Source organism: Chiloscyllium plagiosum, chromosome 34 (genome assembly GCF_004010195.1).
Source record: "Chiloscyllium plagiosum isolate BGI_BamShark_2017 chromosome 34, ASM401019v2, whole genome shotgun sequence".
NCBI classification, from domain to species: domain Eukaryota; kingdom Metazoa; phylum Chordata; class Chondrichthyes; order Orectolobiformes; family Hemiscylliidae; genus Chiloscyllium; species Chiloscyllium plagiosum.
In genome coordinates, this window is record NC_057743.1 from 27,437,326 (window position 1) to 27,453,794 (window position 16,469).

Genomic DNA, 16,469 nt, shown 5'->3' on the forward strand with positions numbered 1-16,469 from the left:
AAAGGTAGTTAATGGGATTCCTCCTGTTGGCTGACTGTCGAGCAACCATTCATGATCACAAAGCAACAAACATCTCAGCCTGGTCCCAGCTGGTAACTCTCTCCTGCCTGGCAGTCACTCAACTGGGACAAAACCCTGAACCACTGACCCAATTCAATGCCAGGAAGCAAAAACTAGTGCCATTCCTCCACTTCTGGTGGTACTTCCTGTCACTGGGGCACAGTGCTGGTGAGCTAATTGAACATTAAATGATCCTAATTCAGCAATATTTTGAAAAACAGACAGGGCAGCTGGGATGGGAAATTAAAATATGACATAGGGTCTTTTCCAACTCCTGAAATGAGCCATTTTATTAGGAAAAGCAGAGAGGGCTTTACTTTGTGTCTAATCTGTGCTGCACCTACATTGGACTGAGTAGTGGAAGCTTTATTGTGTATCTAACAAGTGTTACCTGCACTGGGACAATGTAGAGAGAGCTTTACACTATATGTAATCTGTGCTGTACAAATCCAAAACAGAGGAATCTATACTCTGTATTTAATCTGTGTTGTACCAACAGAGGGAAGGTGTAGAGCAAGCTTTTCACTGTGTCTACTATGCTGTACATATTGTGGCAGATATAACAACACGTGTTATATCTGCCCTGGTAGTGTATGTGCTGATAAAGAGGGCAGGGTTTGGAGAAATTGCAAAGAGAAAATGATTCTATTCTTAACTCCATTATAGCATCAAAGAAAAATTGCAGACGTAGGGAAAAACTCATTCACCAGTAGTAAAACGGTGCTGAAAATGTGTTGCTGGAAAAGCGCAGCAGGTCAGGCAGCACTTTTCCAGTGCTGCCTGACCTGCTGCGCTTTTCCAGCAACACATTTTCAGCTCTGATCTGCAGCCCTCACTTTCCCTCAAAGTAGTAAAACGGTGGCTCAGTGGTTAGCATTGCTGCCTCACAGTGCCAGGGATCCGGATTCACTTCCAGGTTTGGGTGACAAACGGGGAGTTTGCATATTCTCCCAAGTCTCTGTATGGGTTTCCTCAGCTGCTCTGTTTCCTCCCACAGTCCAAAGATGTGTGGTGAGGTGGATTAGTCACACTAAATTACCCCAAATATTCAGCAATGTGCAGGCTAGGTGGATTAGCTATGTTGAATACAAGATAACAGAGTTAGGGTGGGGGCCTGAGTCTGGGTGGGATGCTGTTTGGAGAGCCAGTGCAGTCTCGATGGGCCAACTGGCCTCTTTCTGCACTGTAGGATTCTGTGATTCTAAAACCTGCCCACAGTAGTATATGCACGTGAGGAGAATATCAGAAAAGTAATTGTAAACTATTAGCAAGACGTCAAAATAAAATATTCTTGTTGTAAGCTGTAATTAATGTAAGAAATTTCTGCAAATTTAGTGTGGATTTTCTGTCTCACTGTTCATTGGTTTTGTAAATGGCTGGAAGCAATGAAAGATTGTTTGAGCAACCATGTCCTACAGCACAGGATTTTTATTGATTTTCTGTCGCCAATTTCCTTAGCTGACTCATTTCTCATCTGTCCTGAATACATTGAGGCTTGCTGGCTACAGTTCCACAAGAACAAACTGTCTACTACTGGTACCTCCTCCAGGTGTCCTTTCAGACATGTAGTCACCAATCAGCACCCTAGGGAGTGTCAGGACCATCAGAAGGTGGAAGAAAGGCACCAGTCATCCCTTTCTAACATTGAGCTGGGACAATAGTTCAGGATTTTGCCCCAGTTGAGTGGTTGCTGGGACCAGACTGATATGCTGTGCTTTAAGATGGCACTATGGATTCAGGCAGGAAGACAAGCTGGAGGATTGACAGCATGGACAAAACCCATCTAATTTTAACCCATTTAAATTGTTATTGGAGTAAGCTACTGAGTAAGCTGTTGAGTCCCCTGCATTCAGCCTTTACTGAAATAATGGTTGATTTGTACCTTAATGCCACCTTCCTGCCTTTGCCAATACAAAGTGTCTCGTAAAAGCTACTGATCACAGATTTAAAATTATTAATTAGACTGGAAGCACTGCCTTCTGTGGGAGAGAGTGCCATGCTTCTACCGTGTTTCACATGAAGAAGGGTCTCCTAAGTCTCTCTGTTGAATGCTTTGGCTCCGATTATAAGTTTGTTTCCTCTTGACTCCCCCATGACTAGAAAACACTTTGCCACTAATGTAAAAAGAGGAAGTCAGACTTATATTTATCAGTCTTTCATGTATCTAAAATGTTTTATAGTCAATCAAACACTTCCAAAGCATTGTCACTGTTAAAATGCAGGAATACCTTCAGCTAATTTAAGTACATACAAAATCCCACAAACAGCAATGCTATATTTACCAGGTAGTCTGGTTTTGTGAAGTTTTACTGAGGGATAAATATTGGCCAGGACACCAAGGAGAACTCCCTTTCTCTTCTTCCAAATAACACCATGGCATCTTAACCTCCACCTGAAAGAGTAAGAGGTGCCTTATGTTATCACTGTATCTGAAAGAGGGCACCTCTCACAGTGCAGCACCTTCTCAGTACTGCAGATGGATTTTCAGTGTACAGGCGTGACACTTTAAGCCGTAAACATCTAAACTCCTAGGCAAGTGTGCTACCCACTGAGCCATGGCTGACACTTTTGAGATAAATAGGCCATGGTCTACCTATCTTATGTACCAACTGTAGAGAACTCAGGGAAATCAATGAGAAAGTATTGACAGTAGGGTTATATAAAAAAAAAGTTGCAAGCAGTAAGCACCAAGTAATAGAAAATGCAAACATGAGATATTTAATGGATTGTTCTGATCAAAGGGTGAAACATGCACAAATTAATTGCTGTGCTAGTAACTCATGCCTATTTGAAAGTTTGGGCTAGTTGATGATTAACATAATTTGAACTTGCCTTGGAGATGCTGAAAAAGAATCCATTGTAAGTTTAGCACACGGAGCAGAGACCATCTTTTGGATTGCATTCAATAACGATATGGAGTTCATTGTCTGATACACAGAAAGCCTATTACAGGATAGCTCAGGAGTAGAGGGACAGTGCATGTCAATTGCAGCAGTAGAGATCCATGTGGAGGAGATCCAGAGGTAGAGACATGTTCTGTACTCACAGGGTGGAAGGTCTCTACTTTTTCTTCCTGTTCCTTTCTGCTGCTGGTGTTGTGTTGTGTCCTTCACCTGTTCCACCTGAAGATGCAATGAGGTCCCTAGAAAGATATCCATGATCGAGCACTTCCTTTCTTTCACTGACACCAATCCGATGTCTAATATGGTAGACTAACACAGCACTTCTAGGTGAAGTCTTCAGATAATTTTCAGAATAAATCTTAGTAGCATGTTAATGTTGCAATGACACAGTGTCCGATATGTATTAAACTGTTTTTTCAAAACTCCACGAGTGAGTGAACAGTGGAAATTGATAAACTTTTAAGTAACGCAGCCACGACTAGTTCCTCCCAATCAGCTGGTTATTTATAAGAAAGATTAGTTTAAATGCTAGCCATTAAAATGCTACACTAACTTGTTTTAATTGTCAATGAGCTACTTAAGGATTGTTTGACTATTCCTAGTGTAGATTTCAATTCTTTTAGCAAGATGACACCTTGCTGTAAAGGCAGTGTAACCAGTATTGCAACTTAAAACTCTGACTTTGTTATTTTGGAGGCTCTTTAGCATTCAAAATATCAAGGAAGATCACCTCTAAATACATCTGGTGCATGATAATTCTCATACAGAAAATGGCTTCAAAATTCTGTATTGTATAATTTTTATTGACTGTTCACTTGTAATGCGGGCGCTCTTGGGGTACAAATGTTTCACTGTTTCAGAGGGTACTAGCTATCAATACATAACAATTCAGCAAGAAGCATCACCACACCAGGTAGGTTCACTTTACTAGTGCCAGCAGCAGTGACCAGATTCTTTCAGTCCAACATCATTGCTTCCAGTGGTGAGAACTGAACTCTGTAATTCATCCAGTACCAATACAATTCAACAAAAAGCCAGCTTTTTTATGGATATTCGATGGATTTGGCTGTTGCATGTGAGGCTCAGCTCAGTGTGCGTATTGTGATAAGGAATGGGTATAAATATCAATCCTGGAAGTAGAATGATTTTTACATATAATAATTGCATTTTCAGAGTTAATGATTGTCTTCAGCAGAACATGAAGAAATTATTTTGTGTCACATACACCCCAAAGGCAGTCTCGTCAGATTTACTAAAGCTAGTTGCTAACAATTAGCAGTACAAGTGCAGAGTACAAGTGGCTTTAAATCAAGATTAAATCTATTTTTTAACCTTCCTGTCAAACACTCCCAAAGCAGGTACGTTCAGATTAGATATAAACTAAAACTCTCTCTGTACTATTCTGTCAAACACTCCTGAGGTTAGGGAGTTATCAGTGATGTGAAGGGGGTAGCTTGTTCGGTGAACTCACATCCTTCCTTCTCACCTCTAAAGATCCTCTCAAGCTAGTACTCCAGAGTTCCGTTTAAATATCTAGTGCCCCGAGAAAGTCTCTTCATATAGACTGCTGCTAAACTGTGCTGAAAATGTCTCGATTCAGCCCTAATGAATGTGACCTCATGTAAGCAGTGTGGCTTCCACATACAGCAGAGTGAAACCCTCCCACCGCTTTTGGTTTTGAGACTCTGAAATGAGGGAAAGGGATTGACCAGTTGAAAAGTGTTCACCAAATAATCATGAACGTCATGGAACATCTTTCTTCCATTGTGTCTGAAGAGTAGTTCTTTGTTTTGTGTTCATGGCAATGGTTTACATCAGGTTTACAAGATCAATTTTAGCTACAGCACCACTGGCAAACTTAAGGAAAGTGAAGATTCTGTTCATATTCCTTTCCTAGGGTAATTTGAACCAATTCTCTTCCTCCATGTTTCTTCTGGCGCTATGTCAGATTTATTTGTCTTTATTTTTGCTGTGATTGAACAGTCTCCCAGTGGAGGAGCTTCCATAGGAGAGCGACGCCCTCTGGTGTGTGCCTCCTCGTGCTGCAGCAATTTTACAACTTTATAACATCAGTGTATGAGCAGCCATTGGGCAACAACAATTTTGATACAGCTGACCCATGAACAATTGCACATAGCACAGCTTCACATAGTTTAAATGGCTATGGAGGTGGTAGTTTAAAGAAGTTTGTTAATGAACAGGTTTGTGCTCTGTTTATTTGATGGATAAGAATGAAAATAACAGTTTTACTCTTGTGATTCTGAAAGTGATTAATAACATCCCAGGATGGGTTAGGTATAGAACACAGCTCCCTCCACGTAACCCTAGTAAGCACTTACAGAGCAGGTTAGATACTGTGTAGACCTTCTTCTACATATCCCTTCAAAAGCTCCCTGAACAAATACAACACAGGTGAAATAAAGACCAAAGCTCCTTCTACACTGTTACAAAGCTGCACCTCAGACTAGATATCATTTGAATACTGAGTGAGAGGGCCAACCTGGTTTAAGGCAGTTTTTGTGTTTTGCGAATTTGATAACTTGAAACTGCATTGAGACTGAAATTCATGTAGGAACGTTATAGAGCAAACAGAAACAGTAAACCCAGATCCCAGATTTTAATGGTCAGTGCATCACCATAATTCTTATTTTATAAATTAATATTTGATTCTTAAATTATTCTAGTATAGGAGCAAAAGGTGAAAGAATTGGATTCTGCTAGTAATGTAAATTTCCTGACGGGACTACACTTCACAAATACTTCATCGATTGTGGAGCACTTTGTTACATCCTGAGGTCATGAAAGGTGCTAAATAAATGCAATTTTTTACCTTCCTTTAGCAGTGGAATCATGAGTACCTGGATTTTCAGTGGGGATTCTCCAATGGGTGGTAGGTGGAATCACCAAAGAACAGGTGTACATGGCTAGAAACAGCAGGTGACACTGTTCTTACAAGTTTTCTGATGAAGGTTTTGAATGAGAATGTAAAATGCCCCAAATCTTCCCATAGCTACCAAATAAGGAAAATGCACTCATGAGAGCTCTTTGCTGTGGTTTAGTTGTACCCATAATACATCCTCCACGGTCTTCAATATACCTATTATTGATGTCATAGAGTCATAGAGATATACAGCATGGAAACAGACCCTTCGGTCCAACCCGTCCATGCCGACCACATATCCCAACCTTTGACTCTGTCTAGCAAAATGGGTTCCAAGTGTCCTCTGGGATTTGGGGACAAGTTGAGGGGAAGGAGTGGATTAAGAAACAGTCTTGACATTAACAGTCAAGATCTTAGCCCATGAGAAAATGGGGGAACTAGACAGCAGACCATGCGTAATTTACACTATGAGAGACTTGCATCAGATCTCCTGAAGTAACTGAACAGTCACAGGTAAGACTCCTAACAAGGGAAAACTCAAGGAAGTCTCTCAGCCAAAGAAAAGAGGCTATTCTTCCCAGTGAAATCTACTCCTATTGTACCCATCTCTCCCATCATAGCCCTAATGTTTTGCTTCTATCAGCCGAACTGCCAATTTATTTAATGTTTCTTGTTCTAGCTAAAGCAATTCTGCGGTTTGAATTGAAAGGAGAATTCAATTTACAGTTTCTACAATATTGCAAACTGGTTCATCTCTCAAAACTCTCAAGCATTCTGCTGAATCTTTTGTCAAAGTTCAACAAAAGGTAGAAAGAAACTCTTCACAAACATAAAATTACCTGGAGCCAGAATGTCTGCACTTTCTTAATTGACATCAACTTGAACTGTCCCAGTAACAGAGTCTGAACTGACCTCCAAACCAATCCAGTGTTTACTTCTCCGCAATTGGTTCTGTAACTTCAAAATGAGCACATTTATTCTCAGGATATGTTATTCTTGATTTTAAAGAGAGCTGGGTGCTGAAGTAGGAGTTAGCATTGTTTAGCATTTTATTACGACAAGCTGCATTTGTACAAGAATACAGCACAACAGCTAAGAGGTAATGTTCCGCTAAGATGGATTATTGGTCCCACCAGTTAGGAAATCTTGCCCAGTTTTGGATACCTTATTTAGAACGGGTATCATGGACAGGAAAGGAATGTAGTAAGAGATTTATTTAAATGATTGTCGGGAAGAAAGACTTGAGTTATGAGGGTACAATAAAGAACGACATTCAACCAATCAAAAAGCCATCTGTTAAGGGGTTCATAATTATGAGAGGATTTATGCAGCATCTTTAACACATCTTGAGGTTTCCGATGCTGAGGAGATATAGGAACTCTTGGATAATTGGAGACAAGATTCTTGGGGCAGGTGAAGGTATGGATACAGTGCTGGAGACAGAAAAATTAGGAATGTAAAAAATGCTGGAATTGAAGGACTTCAGAGATCTTGAAGGATAGGGCTCAAGCGAGTTACAAGGTTTGGAAAGGCAAAGCAATTGATTTGTATGAAGATGACAATTTTTAAACGGTAACATTGTTGGACAGAAGCCAATGTCGGTCAGTGAATGCAGGGTGATGGACTTGATGCTTATTCAGGCATATGTTGGGCATTAATGTTACAGCTGTGGTTTTTAACAGTCAGGAAATCATACTACAGATGCATCTCAGTTTCTAATTCACCTTCATGAAGGGCAAGATTACCTGCTGGAAACACAACGTTGGAAAATTAGCCTCTTTACTCCTGGATTTTCTCCCCCTTTCTATTGAGAGGAATTGGGCATCATTTCCAGAACCTGTGTCTAACAATACAGTCCACATTTTTCAACATGAGCCAGTTTATAGTGTACACCTGGCAATCCAATGGTGTCACCAGAACTAGGGTCTTAATTGGCTATCCCAGTCTAAGTTGATGATCTTTACTCCATTTGATAACCACCTATCTGTGCCGCTGTCCTTTGAAGAGCTGAATCAAAATGGCAGCCACTGGCCATCAGGCTCACACTCTCCGCATCCCGTGATTGAATTTCTTCTCCATTTTTTCATGGTAGTCTTTAATCGGACTGGAGCACATTCAGAGCCGTCTTCTACCAGATGACACCCATTATTCAATCTCCACCCGCCCCACCCCGCCCCACTCCAACGGTGCCAGGTGGTTTCTCATGGTGTCTGCATTTTTCCAACAGTTCACGGCATCAAGTGGACCTGCAGTAATGGGAACACCAGCGCTGGTTTCTCGGTGGAGCAGCTCGTTCAGCAGATCCTGGACAGCCATCAGACCAAGCCGCAGCCTCGCACCCACAACTGCCTGTGCACCGGCAATTTGGGTAGGACTGACCAGGGGTAACCCTTCCAATTAGCGCGTGGCTCTTAGTGGTTTGAACTTTCAAAAATAGTTTTATGGATGTTATTTTCCATCAAAACTGCCCAGACCCACACCTTCCCCTTGCCCCCAAAGCTGCTGACTCCTTGTTGGAGTACATCTTCACAAACACCATCAACCCACTCTGTTCCCATTATGTGAGTCCAAACAGTGAGAGTTGGTGCATTATTCCATCTTGGTACCTATCAGAGATGAACTTGATCTTGTCCTCATCTGTTGGGAGACAGATTCCCTTCGAATGCTCTGCTGCAACCATATGATTGCCCTTGTTTCATTCATGATGTTAAAGGCAAAGTGACCAAGGAGCTCCCAAATTCACCTCCTAATGTCATACAGACTGGTCAACAGGGCTGAGGTGAGCACAGAACAATCAAGCCTCAGCTGCCCCACACCCTCACCCAGGGGCTTGGAGACTGGGAGTACTGCCCCCAAATATTGCCCAGAATAAAACCAAAAAGAAACTCATTAAAATAGCTTCTTTCTTGACTTCAGGATATGCTATTACCACTTTACAGTGAATGAGGTATCCTTGAAGTGTTGTCTCTGGGGAACATGACAGCTAACTTGAGCACTACAAACTCCCACTAACTGCAACGTGTCAATATATTATACAATCTGGCATCTGTGTTGGCCAGGAAACTGGGGAGAACTCCCCTACTTTTCTTCAAATCAATGCTGTGGGATCCTTTGCATCTACCTGAAAGAGTAGAGGGGATTGTTTTTAACATCTCGTCTGAAAGACGTCATTCCTGACAGTACAGTTTTGAGGGTTCATTCTGGGTTCTTCCCAATGTGTAGAGATCTTCATTATATCAAACTTTAGTACTTCCTCTTGTAAATTGGGAGGGCCTGTGGGCACTATGAGAATAGTGAGGGAATTGGTGGTAACAAGGCAGGATGAGGGGAGGTGTTGGCAGGAGGAAAGGTGTTGAAAAGGTGGTGTTTGTGCAACAGCAAGGCTAAGGGATTGGTTTTGGGGAGGGAGTAATCAGACATGGGTGATGGTGGGCTTAGAGATGGTGATTAGTGAAGCTGGAACAAGTTGAGGGTGTAGAAGATTTTGGAGGTGGCGATGTGGACTGATAAGAGGATGCTTTTTGTGAACAGTGAAGTTTTTGTACTCAGTCAACCCGGTTAATGAGCAGAAACCTGTGTAACATATAATGTTGTCGCACTGTCATACCCAGGAATCGTTTCAAACTAATAGTTACTGACAGTTTCATTAATAATAATCTTTAAATGTAAATAGATACTGGTGAACAGTTGCAAGGAGATTTTACTTATAATTTACTCCTCATATCTGTAGTGTTCTTAAACACTGAAGATCAGGTGTCACAAATTTAATAAGCGCACAATTACATGTAATTATACACTTTAAAAGGCTAGACTTACAGCCACAATGTAATGGAGTTTGATTGGGGATTCAAATGTGTTGCAACACCCAATCATACATATATAATACCTTTACTACAGTAAAACATCTCACAGGAGCAATAATCCAATAAAATTTGACATTGAGACATACAAGGTGACAAACGTTTAGTCAAAGAGGTAAGTTTTAAGGAGCTTTTTCAAGTATGAGAATGAGGCAGAGGAGCTGAGTGATGAAATTCTGGAACTTAGGGTTCATGGTCCTGTTGAAATTTGCCTGAGATTGCTGCTAATTACAACCATGAGTAAACCCAGGCCTACATTTGAGACTGATCACCATTCGAAATTGAGTTGGATCAAGATAGCATTAGAAAGGGGAAAACTGTGGAAACAACTAAATGGAGATCAGTGCTGATATAGTGCACTGAAGGATGATGAGATGATGCTAAAGATGAAAATGCTAAGAGTTTTGATGAATTGACGAAAGACTTGATACCTGTTATGATCCCAACTGATGTTATTAATGGACAGGTCAGATGCCAGACGGAAAGCTAGCTTGATAGATCATGCTTTGGTTTCAACAAAGTGGTTTCTCACTGAAACATAAGAACACAATGCTACAGACATTGCTTTAATGATAGAAGGGAAGTTTATTAGTAAAAGAAATGAAGTTAAAATTGATTAAACCAAACCATCTGCTTATAATGCAAATTAAAAGGTTAAAAATATAATTCCAAAACACTCCTTTATAAGTTGGAAAGAAGCAAAATAGCTTTTGTTGAGTGTCCAAAATACAGCCCTGGTACATTATCCATAAACCATTCACATAACACTCACACTAGAATCCCTTTATCTAATATCTCGTCACTTACGACTTCAGCTTTTAGATTGGAATTTCAAATAGCTTCTTTCTCAAGCCTTTATACATCTGTTTAAACATGCTGAGCTTTAGGTCACCAGGGTTTTAACCCAATACCTCTGGCCTGAGACTAACACTATTCACTCTAAGGTAACTTTGTTCTCTCTATATCCTTACACTCTCGGGAGCGCTGCTCTGTATATCGATCCTGTTCTATGGACTCAAAGGACTGCTCCAAACTCAAAATAAAAAATTGAAACCAGAAGTCCTGTTCTCTAAGCTATGAGTGTTACCCTTCAAATTAAAAGTATTCCAGAATTCTCTCACAAACCCTTGAGGCCCCATTATTTACCTTGCTGCTTGCAAAACTAAAATCTTATCGAAAATAAACAAACGTCCATTCGTGGTACACATAAACCCACTTACTCTAAACCAGGTTTCAATTTTATTTTTAAATTGTAAGCATTCCTGTAGCCTTGATGTTTTTAAAAATAAAAATACCATGGCTACAGAAATACTTACAAATTAATTCTTAACTTCAAACATACAGCAAACCTACTAGTTACTAACTCAGAAACCAGAAATCCAATTTGCAAAAAATAATATTTAATCTCTCAGTTTACATTACCTAGTTGAAAAGGAGGCAGCTTAGTCTAATGGTTTATTTCAATTGCTAAAAGTCTGTGGGGCTTTTTAAGAATTTAAAGGATTTTTTTTTAGTGAGGGGCTCCAATTTTATGTGATTGAAAGCTGTTGAAACAGCTCAGAATCAAGAAATTAATACTTGCAAAGAGATGCAATTGGAGACAGACTCTCTTCACAGTCAAAAATCACACGACACCAGGTTATAGTCCAACAGATTTATTTGAAACCACAAGCTTTCAATACCCCGCTCCAAAATCTTTTAGTTTCAAATAAACACTTTGGACTATAACCTGGTGTCGTGTGATTTTTGACTTTGCCCACCCCAGTGCAGCACTGGCTTCTCTACATCATCTCTTCACATAGTCAAAGGAGAATCTGAGATAAGAGTTATACCTGGAGCTATTCCTGGAGTTGCTTCGGAGTGGGCAGAGGGAGGACATTATCAACTGAATTTAAACTGTTTGTGGGAAAGTGACCACCTAGACTCCCTCCAGCCATGGTGTGAGCTGTGAAGTGGCCATGGATTACACTTGCACCACCCCCCAATACTCCCCACGGCCCCAAAGTCTGAACCAACATTACCTTTTTCCTGAATATGCAGTCAAGAAATTACAACTCAATGTTTTGCCACAGTCATACCTTCTGGCAGGGGTGAAGGTACATCTCTCAAAGAGATAGAGTTAAAGAAAGGAAGAACTTGTATTTACGGAGGAACCTCGATTATCTGGCATTCCATTAGCTGAATATTGGATTATCCGGCAAGCTTGCAAGTCCTGATGCTTGGCTAAACTATGTTATCAGGCATTCGATTATCTGGAATCCGATTAACCAAATGAAATACTCCCCGCTCGTGTCCTTTGGATAATTGAGGTTCCTCTGTGTATAGGATCTCTCATGTCTTCAGAGAGTCCCAAAGCATGTTAGAGAAAACGCGGTGCAGACGCAGTTGTTGTTCAGGGAATGTGGTAGGCATATTGTACACATCTAGCTCCCACAAACAGTAATGTGATGACATTATTCACGATAATGACTGCATCATGTTTTCTTTTTTAAGTGGTAGTTGTGGAACAAACATTGGCCATGACACTAAGGACTCTTTTTCAAAATAGTGACCATGAAAGTTGTTGCATTAATCTGAGAGGGCAGACAGAGACTCAGCACTATGTTTTTGTCATAAGACGATATCACCGACAGTGCAGTGTTTCCTCAATACTGCACTGTGATTGGCAGTGTTGTTTCTGACAGCTTGATATTATAACCTTCTGCTTCAGAGTGAGAGTGCTACTGACTGAGCCACAGCTAACATCTCATGACAGGATGTTATAGTGGATCTAGTTGGTATGCGTTGCCTGTCCTGTTGCCACTAGATTTGTAATATTTGCTGGGGCAAGGGATACAGTAAAAATATTGATCCCCTGACTGACTGACTGATTTTCCTGTTTCTTTCACCCAACCTCTAGGTGCCGGGAGCAGCGTTCACCACAAGTGCAACAGTGCCAAACACCGCATCATATCACCAAAGGTGGAGCCACGAACCGGCACCTACAGCAACCACCCTGAAGTCCAGAACAATGATGTTTCCGAAGGCAAGAATGACCATGGACACGGCAAGGCCTCAAGCCGTGAAAAGCGGAATGGGAAGTTGGCCAAGCCTGTCCTGTTGCACCAGAACAGCACTGAGGTCTCCTCCACCAATCAGGTGGAGGTGCCTGACACCACCCAGAACTCCCCAGTCTCCATCAGCAGTGGCCTAAACAGCGAAACAGACATGGCCGACAGCCCAGCCATCACTGGTGTCTCCAGCATGGCGGTGGCCTCCGTCATGTGCAGTCTATCCCAGAATGCCACTGTCTTCATGTCAGAGGTGACCAATGAGGCAGTGTATACCATGTCTCCCAGTGCAGGGCCTGGCCAGCACCTCATTGCCTCAGACACTGGGGCCCAAGGACTGGTCTTGGCTGTCAACTCGGATGGGCACAAGTTTGCCTTCGCCTCCTCAGCAGCCACTGGCAACCCTGATGGCTTGTCCATAATGTCGGCCGGTGTAGCAGAGGACTTGGTGCTTTCCTCCACCCTGGAGAGCAGTGAGAAGATTCCAGAGGCCAACATGAACTTTGATCCTGACTGCTTCCTCAATAATCCCAAACAAGGCCAAACCTATGGAGGAGGGGCGCTAAAAAATGACACCAGCAGTGGCAACTCACGACAGTCACCAGGCAACGAGGGCGGCTACTGCTTCAGTGGACCCTTGGTGAAGGAGATCAAGACTGAGGATAACTCTTTTGAGCAGCAGATGTCCAAGGAAGGATTCCAAACCAGTTCCACCCCTGCCTCCATCTCTTTGACCCCTGGTTCAGCTTTGCTGTCATCTGGGGGCCTCAGTCCCAGCACCACACTGGAGCAAATGGACTTCAGTGCTATCGACTCCAGCAAGGACTTCTCTTCAGGTTACACACAGAATGTCCAGAGCCCACACGTTCACCAGAACCCCTCTCCCAGCTTCTTCCTTCAGGAGGCCAACAAGGCCCATCAGCTTGAGCCCAGCACACACAGCAATGGCCTGAATGATGGTGGAGGCCCTTTCAGCAGCAACTTGGGATTAGCCAACGTCAAGACGGAGTCACCCACGCAGGCTGCATCTAGCTGCAATGGTCCTGTGCAGCAGGGACGCATGGAGGCCACCCCTTCCCTGCAGTTGCTGCAGTTCCAGGCTAACTTCCAGCCCATTGCGGCTGAGGCAGAGGTCCCCATGGAAACAGCAGCTCAGTCAGAGGGAGGTGAGGGCCTCTTGAAGTCTGCCGAACTGCCGGCCTGTAGCACTGAGCACTACATCCAGGCAGAGGCCGGGGGCAACGGGCTGCCCATCCTCCAGGGCAACATGGTATCAGGGCTGTACCCAGTGGCCCACCACAGTCTTGGACCCTCAGCTAACATGGAGCTCAACCTGGACCACTTTGATATCTCCTTCAGCAATCAGTTCTCAGACCTGATCAACGACTTCATATCCGTGGAGGGTGGCGCCAGCACACTGTATGGGCATCAACTGGTGACTAGCGAGACGGGTGCTGGGGGCACTCTGCAGCAGTCAGAAGAAGAGAGAGCCAGAGTGGCCACCTTCAGCCAGGCGGAGATCTGTATCCCTTGCTGCAGTCCCCAGCAGCAGCAGCCACAGCAACAGCAGCAACAACAGGGTCTGCAGCTCAATGGAGGGGAGAACGGGGGCAACTCCATGACCTACATGCACGTGTCTGAGGTGGTCTCAGCCCAGGGGGCACTGGGGTCCTTGCAACAGAGTGGACGCTTGTTCATGGTGACGGATTATTCCCCAGAGTGGTCTTACCCTGAGGTGAGATGGGGCTGTGGGGAGGATTAATCCCATTCTCACAACTTTAAAATGATAGAATAGAACAGCAGAGGAAGGGGCCATTCAGCCTGCAGATACTATCAAGCTCTTCCAATGAGCAATCCTATTAGTTCCACTTCTGTACTCCATCATCAAATCTCTGGATGACTTCTGTCTCCAGAGTATTTATCCAATTCCATTTGAAGGCTGCTGTTGACTCAGTTTTCACCACCTAATCATGTCCTTGCTGGTTCTTTTCACATTCACCTTAAATTTGAACTGTCTGGTTATCAACTCTTTAGTCATTGAGTGAATGAAGATGAGCTCCCAGTCAAAATCTTTCGTGGTCTTAAACACCTTTATCAAGTCTTTTCTTGGCCTTCTGTGCACTTAAGAAGAAGACTGCCAGTTTCTCCAGTCTATCAACATAATTTTCATCCTTGGAACCATCTCAGTAAAGCTCTTGTGTACCATCTACAACATTTTCACATCCTTTCCAATTTATCATGCTAATTTGGAGATCAACGAGGGCTATTGTGGCACAGCTGTAGTGTCCCTACCTCTGAGCCAGGAAGTCATGAATCAAATCCCACTTACTCCAGAGTTTGTAATAGCATTTCTGAACAGATCGATTGTGAGGAATCTAAATCTGAGATCAATAGATTTTTGCTAGACAGAGTTATTGAGAGACTTAGGCCAAAGTGGGTAACTGGAATTTACAAATCAGACATAGTCTCATTGAACAGTAGGACACGTTTGAGGGGTTGAATGTCCTCCTGCTGTTCTGATACTTTCCTTGAAAACTTTTGGTTTGTCTTCTTGTCACAATCTGGATCAGATATAAGTTCTCTGTTTGTTTTACACTTTTCTTTGGTTGAATTGCCTTTCATCAATGTCTAGCATTCTTTCCCATCCTGTCACTCACCTTCCGTCCTTAAGGCCTTGACTGCCATTTGGTTACTAAAGGCCCGTCAGGTTATTTGGCTTTGAAGGGGGAATAATTTACATTTCCTCTTTATTTCCTCCGTCCTCAGGCGACTGACTGTGTGGAGTTTGCACGTTCTCCCCGTGTCTGCGTGGGTTTCCTCCGGGTGCTCCGGTTTCCTCCCACAGTCCAAAGATGTGCATGTCAGGTGAATTGGCCATGCTAAATTGCCCGTAGTGTTAGGTAAGGGGTAAATGTAGGGGTATGGGTGGGTTATGCTTTGGCGGATCGGTGTGGACTTGTTGGGCCGAAGGGCCTGTTTCCACACTGTAATGTAATCTAAATCTAAATCTAATGTACAACTGAACCTAATCTATATCTCTGTACCCAGCCCTGCAGCACTCCACAGCCTGCTGATGGTCATTCATTTACATACTTTAAAGATGGAGTCGGAAGCAGGAACCAGGCCCGAATGTTGTAATTGCTATACCTATTGTCTCTGATTGAGCTCAACTGAATCAGTATAGACCAGGCATGAAAAAGTGCACTTTTCCTGCTTTGTTTGGCTTTCACCACTAATCATAGGAGCTGACAGTACAGAGTAAGCCTACTCAGCCTATCACAACTGTGGACAACCTGATGTCCACATGTGCATTGAATTTGCCTGGGAAGTTGAAAATTCCAACACTCCTTCTATGAGGGAGCAATCCAATTAGCTTCCCCCTTTCCCCTTTCAAGCTTTTTTCCAATTAATTTCAGGAAATTACTATTGAATCTGTTTGCACCACTATTTCAGGCTGTGTACTGCAGATCATAACTGGCTACATCAGGAGAAATACTGTCCTTCTCTGGTTTGCTCTTTTCCAAATGCAGTTACTCTGTGTACTTTAGTTACTAATCCTCCTGTGATTGGAAATTCCTTATTTACTCTTACCAAAACTTTCATGATTTTGAACATCTTTTACATTTCCTCTTTATTTTCTCTGTTCTAAGGAGAACAATCACTGCTTGTCCAGCTTCTCCACTGAAGTTCTTCATCCCTGAAACTGTTTGTGTAA

The 16,469-nt window shown here is 42.7% G+C and overlaps 1 protein-coding gene across 7 annotated transcripts in view; it reads left to right on the forward strand.

Moving 5' to 3' along the window:
* camta1a (calmodulin binding transcription activator 1a) overlaps positions 1 to 16,469 on the forward strand; it is a 1,208,107-nt gene that overhangs the window by 1,082,066 nt on the left and 109,572 nt on the right. For 6 of the 7 annotated variants that reach the window (XM_043675998.1, XM_043675994.1, XM_043675992.1 and 3 more), the window contains 2 exons: positions 8,072 to 8,212; positions 12,604 to 14,489. In XM_043675998.1, the coding sequence (XP_043531933.1) occupies positions 8,072 to 8,212; positions 12,604 to 14,489 (2,027 nt within the window). The remainder of the gene's footprint in view (positions 1 to 8,071; positions 8,213 to 12,603; positions 14,490 to 16,469) is intronic. The other variant, XM_043675997.1, reaches the window with a different exon arrangement.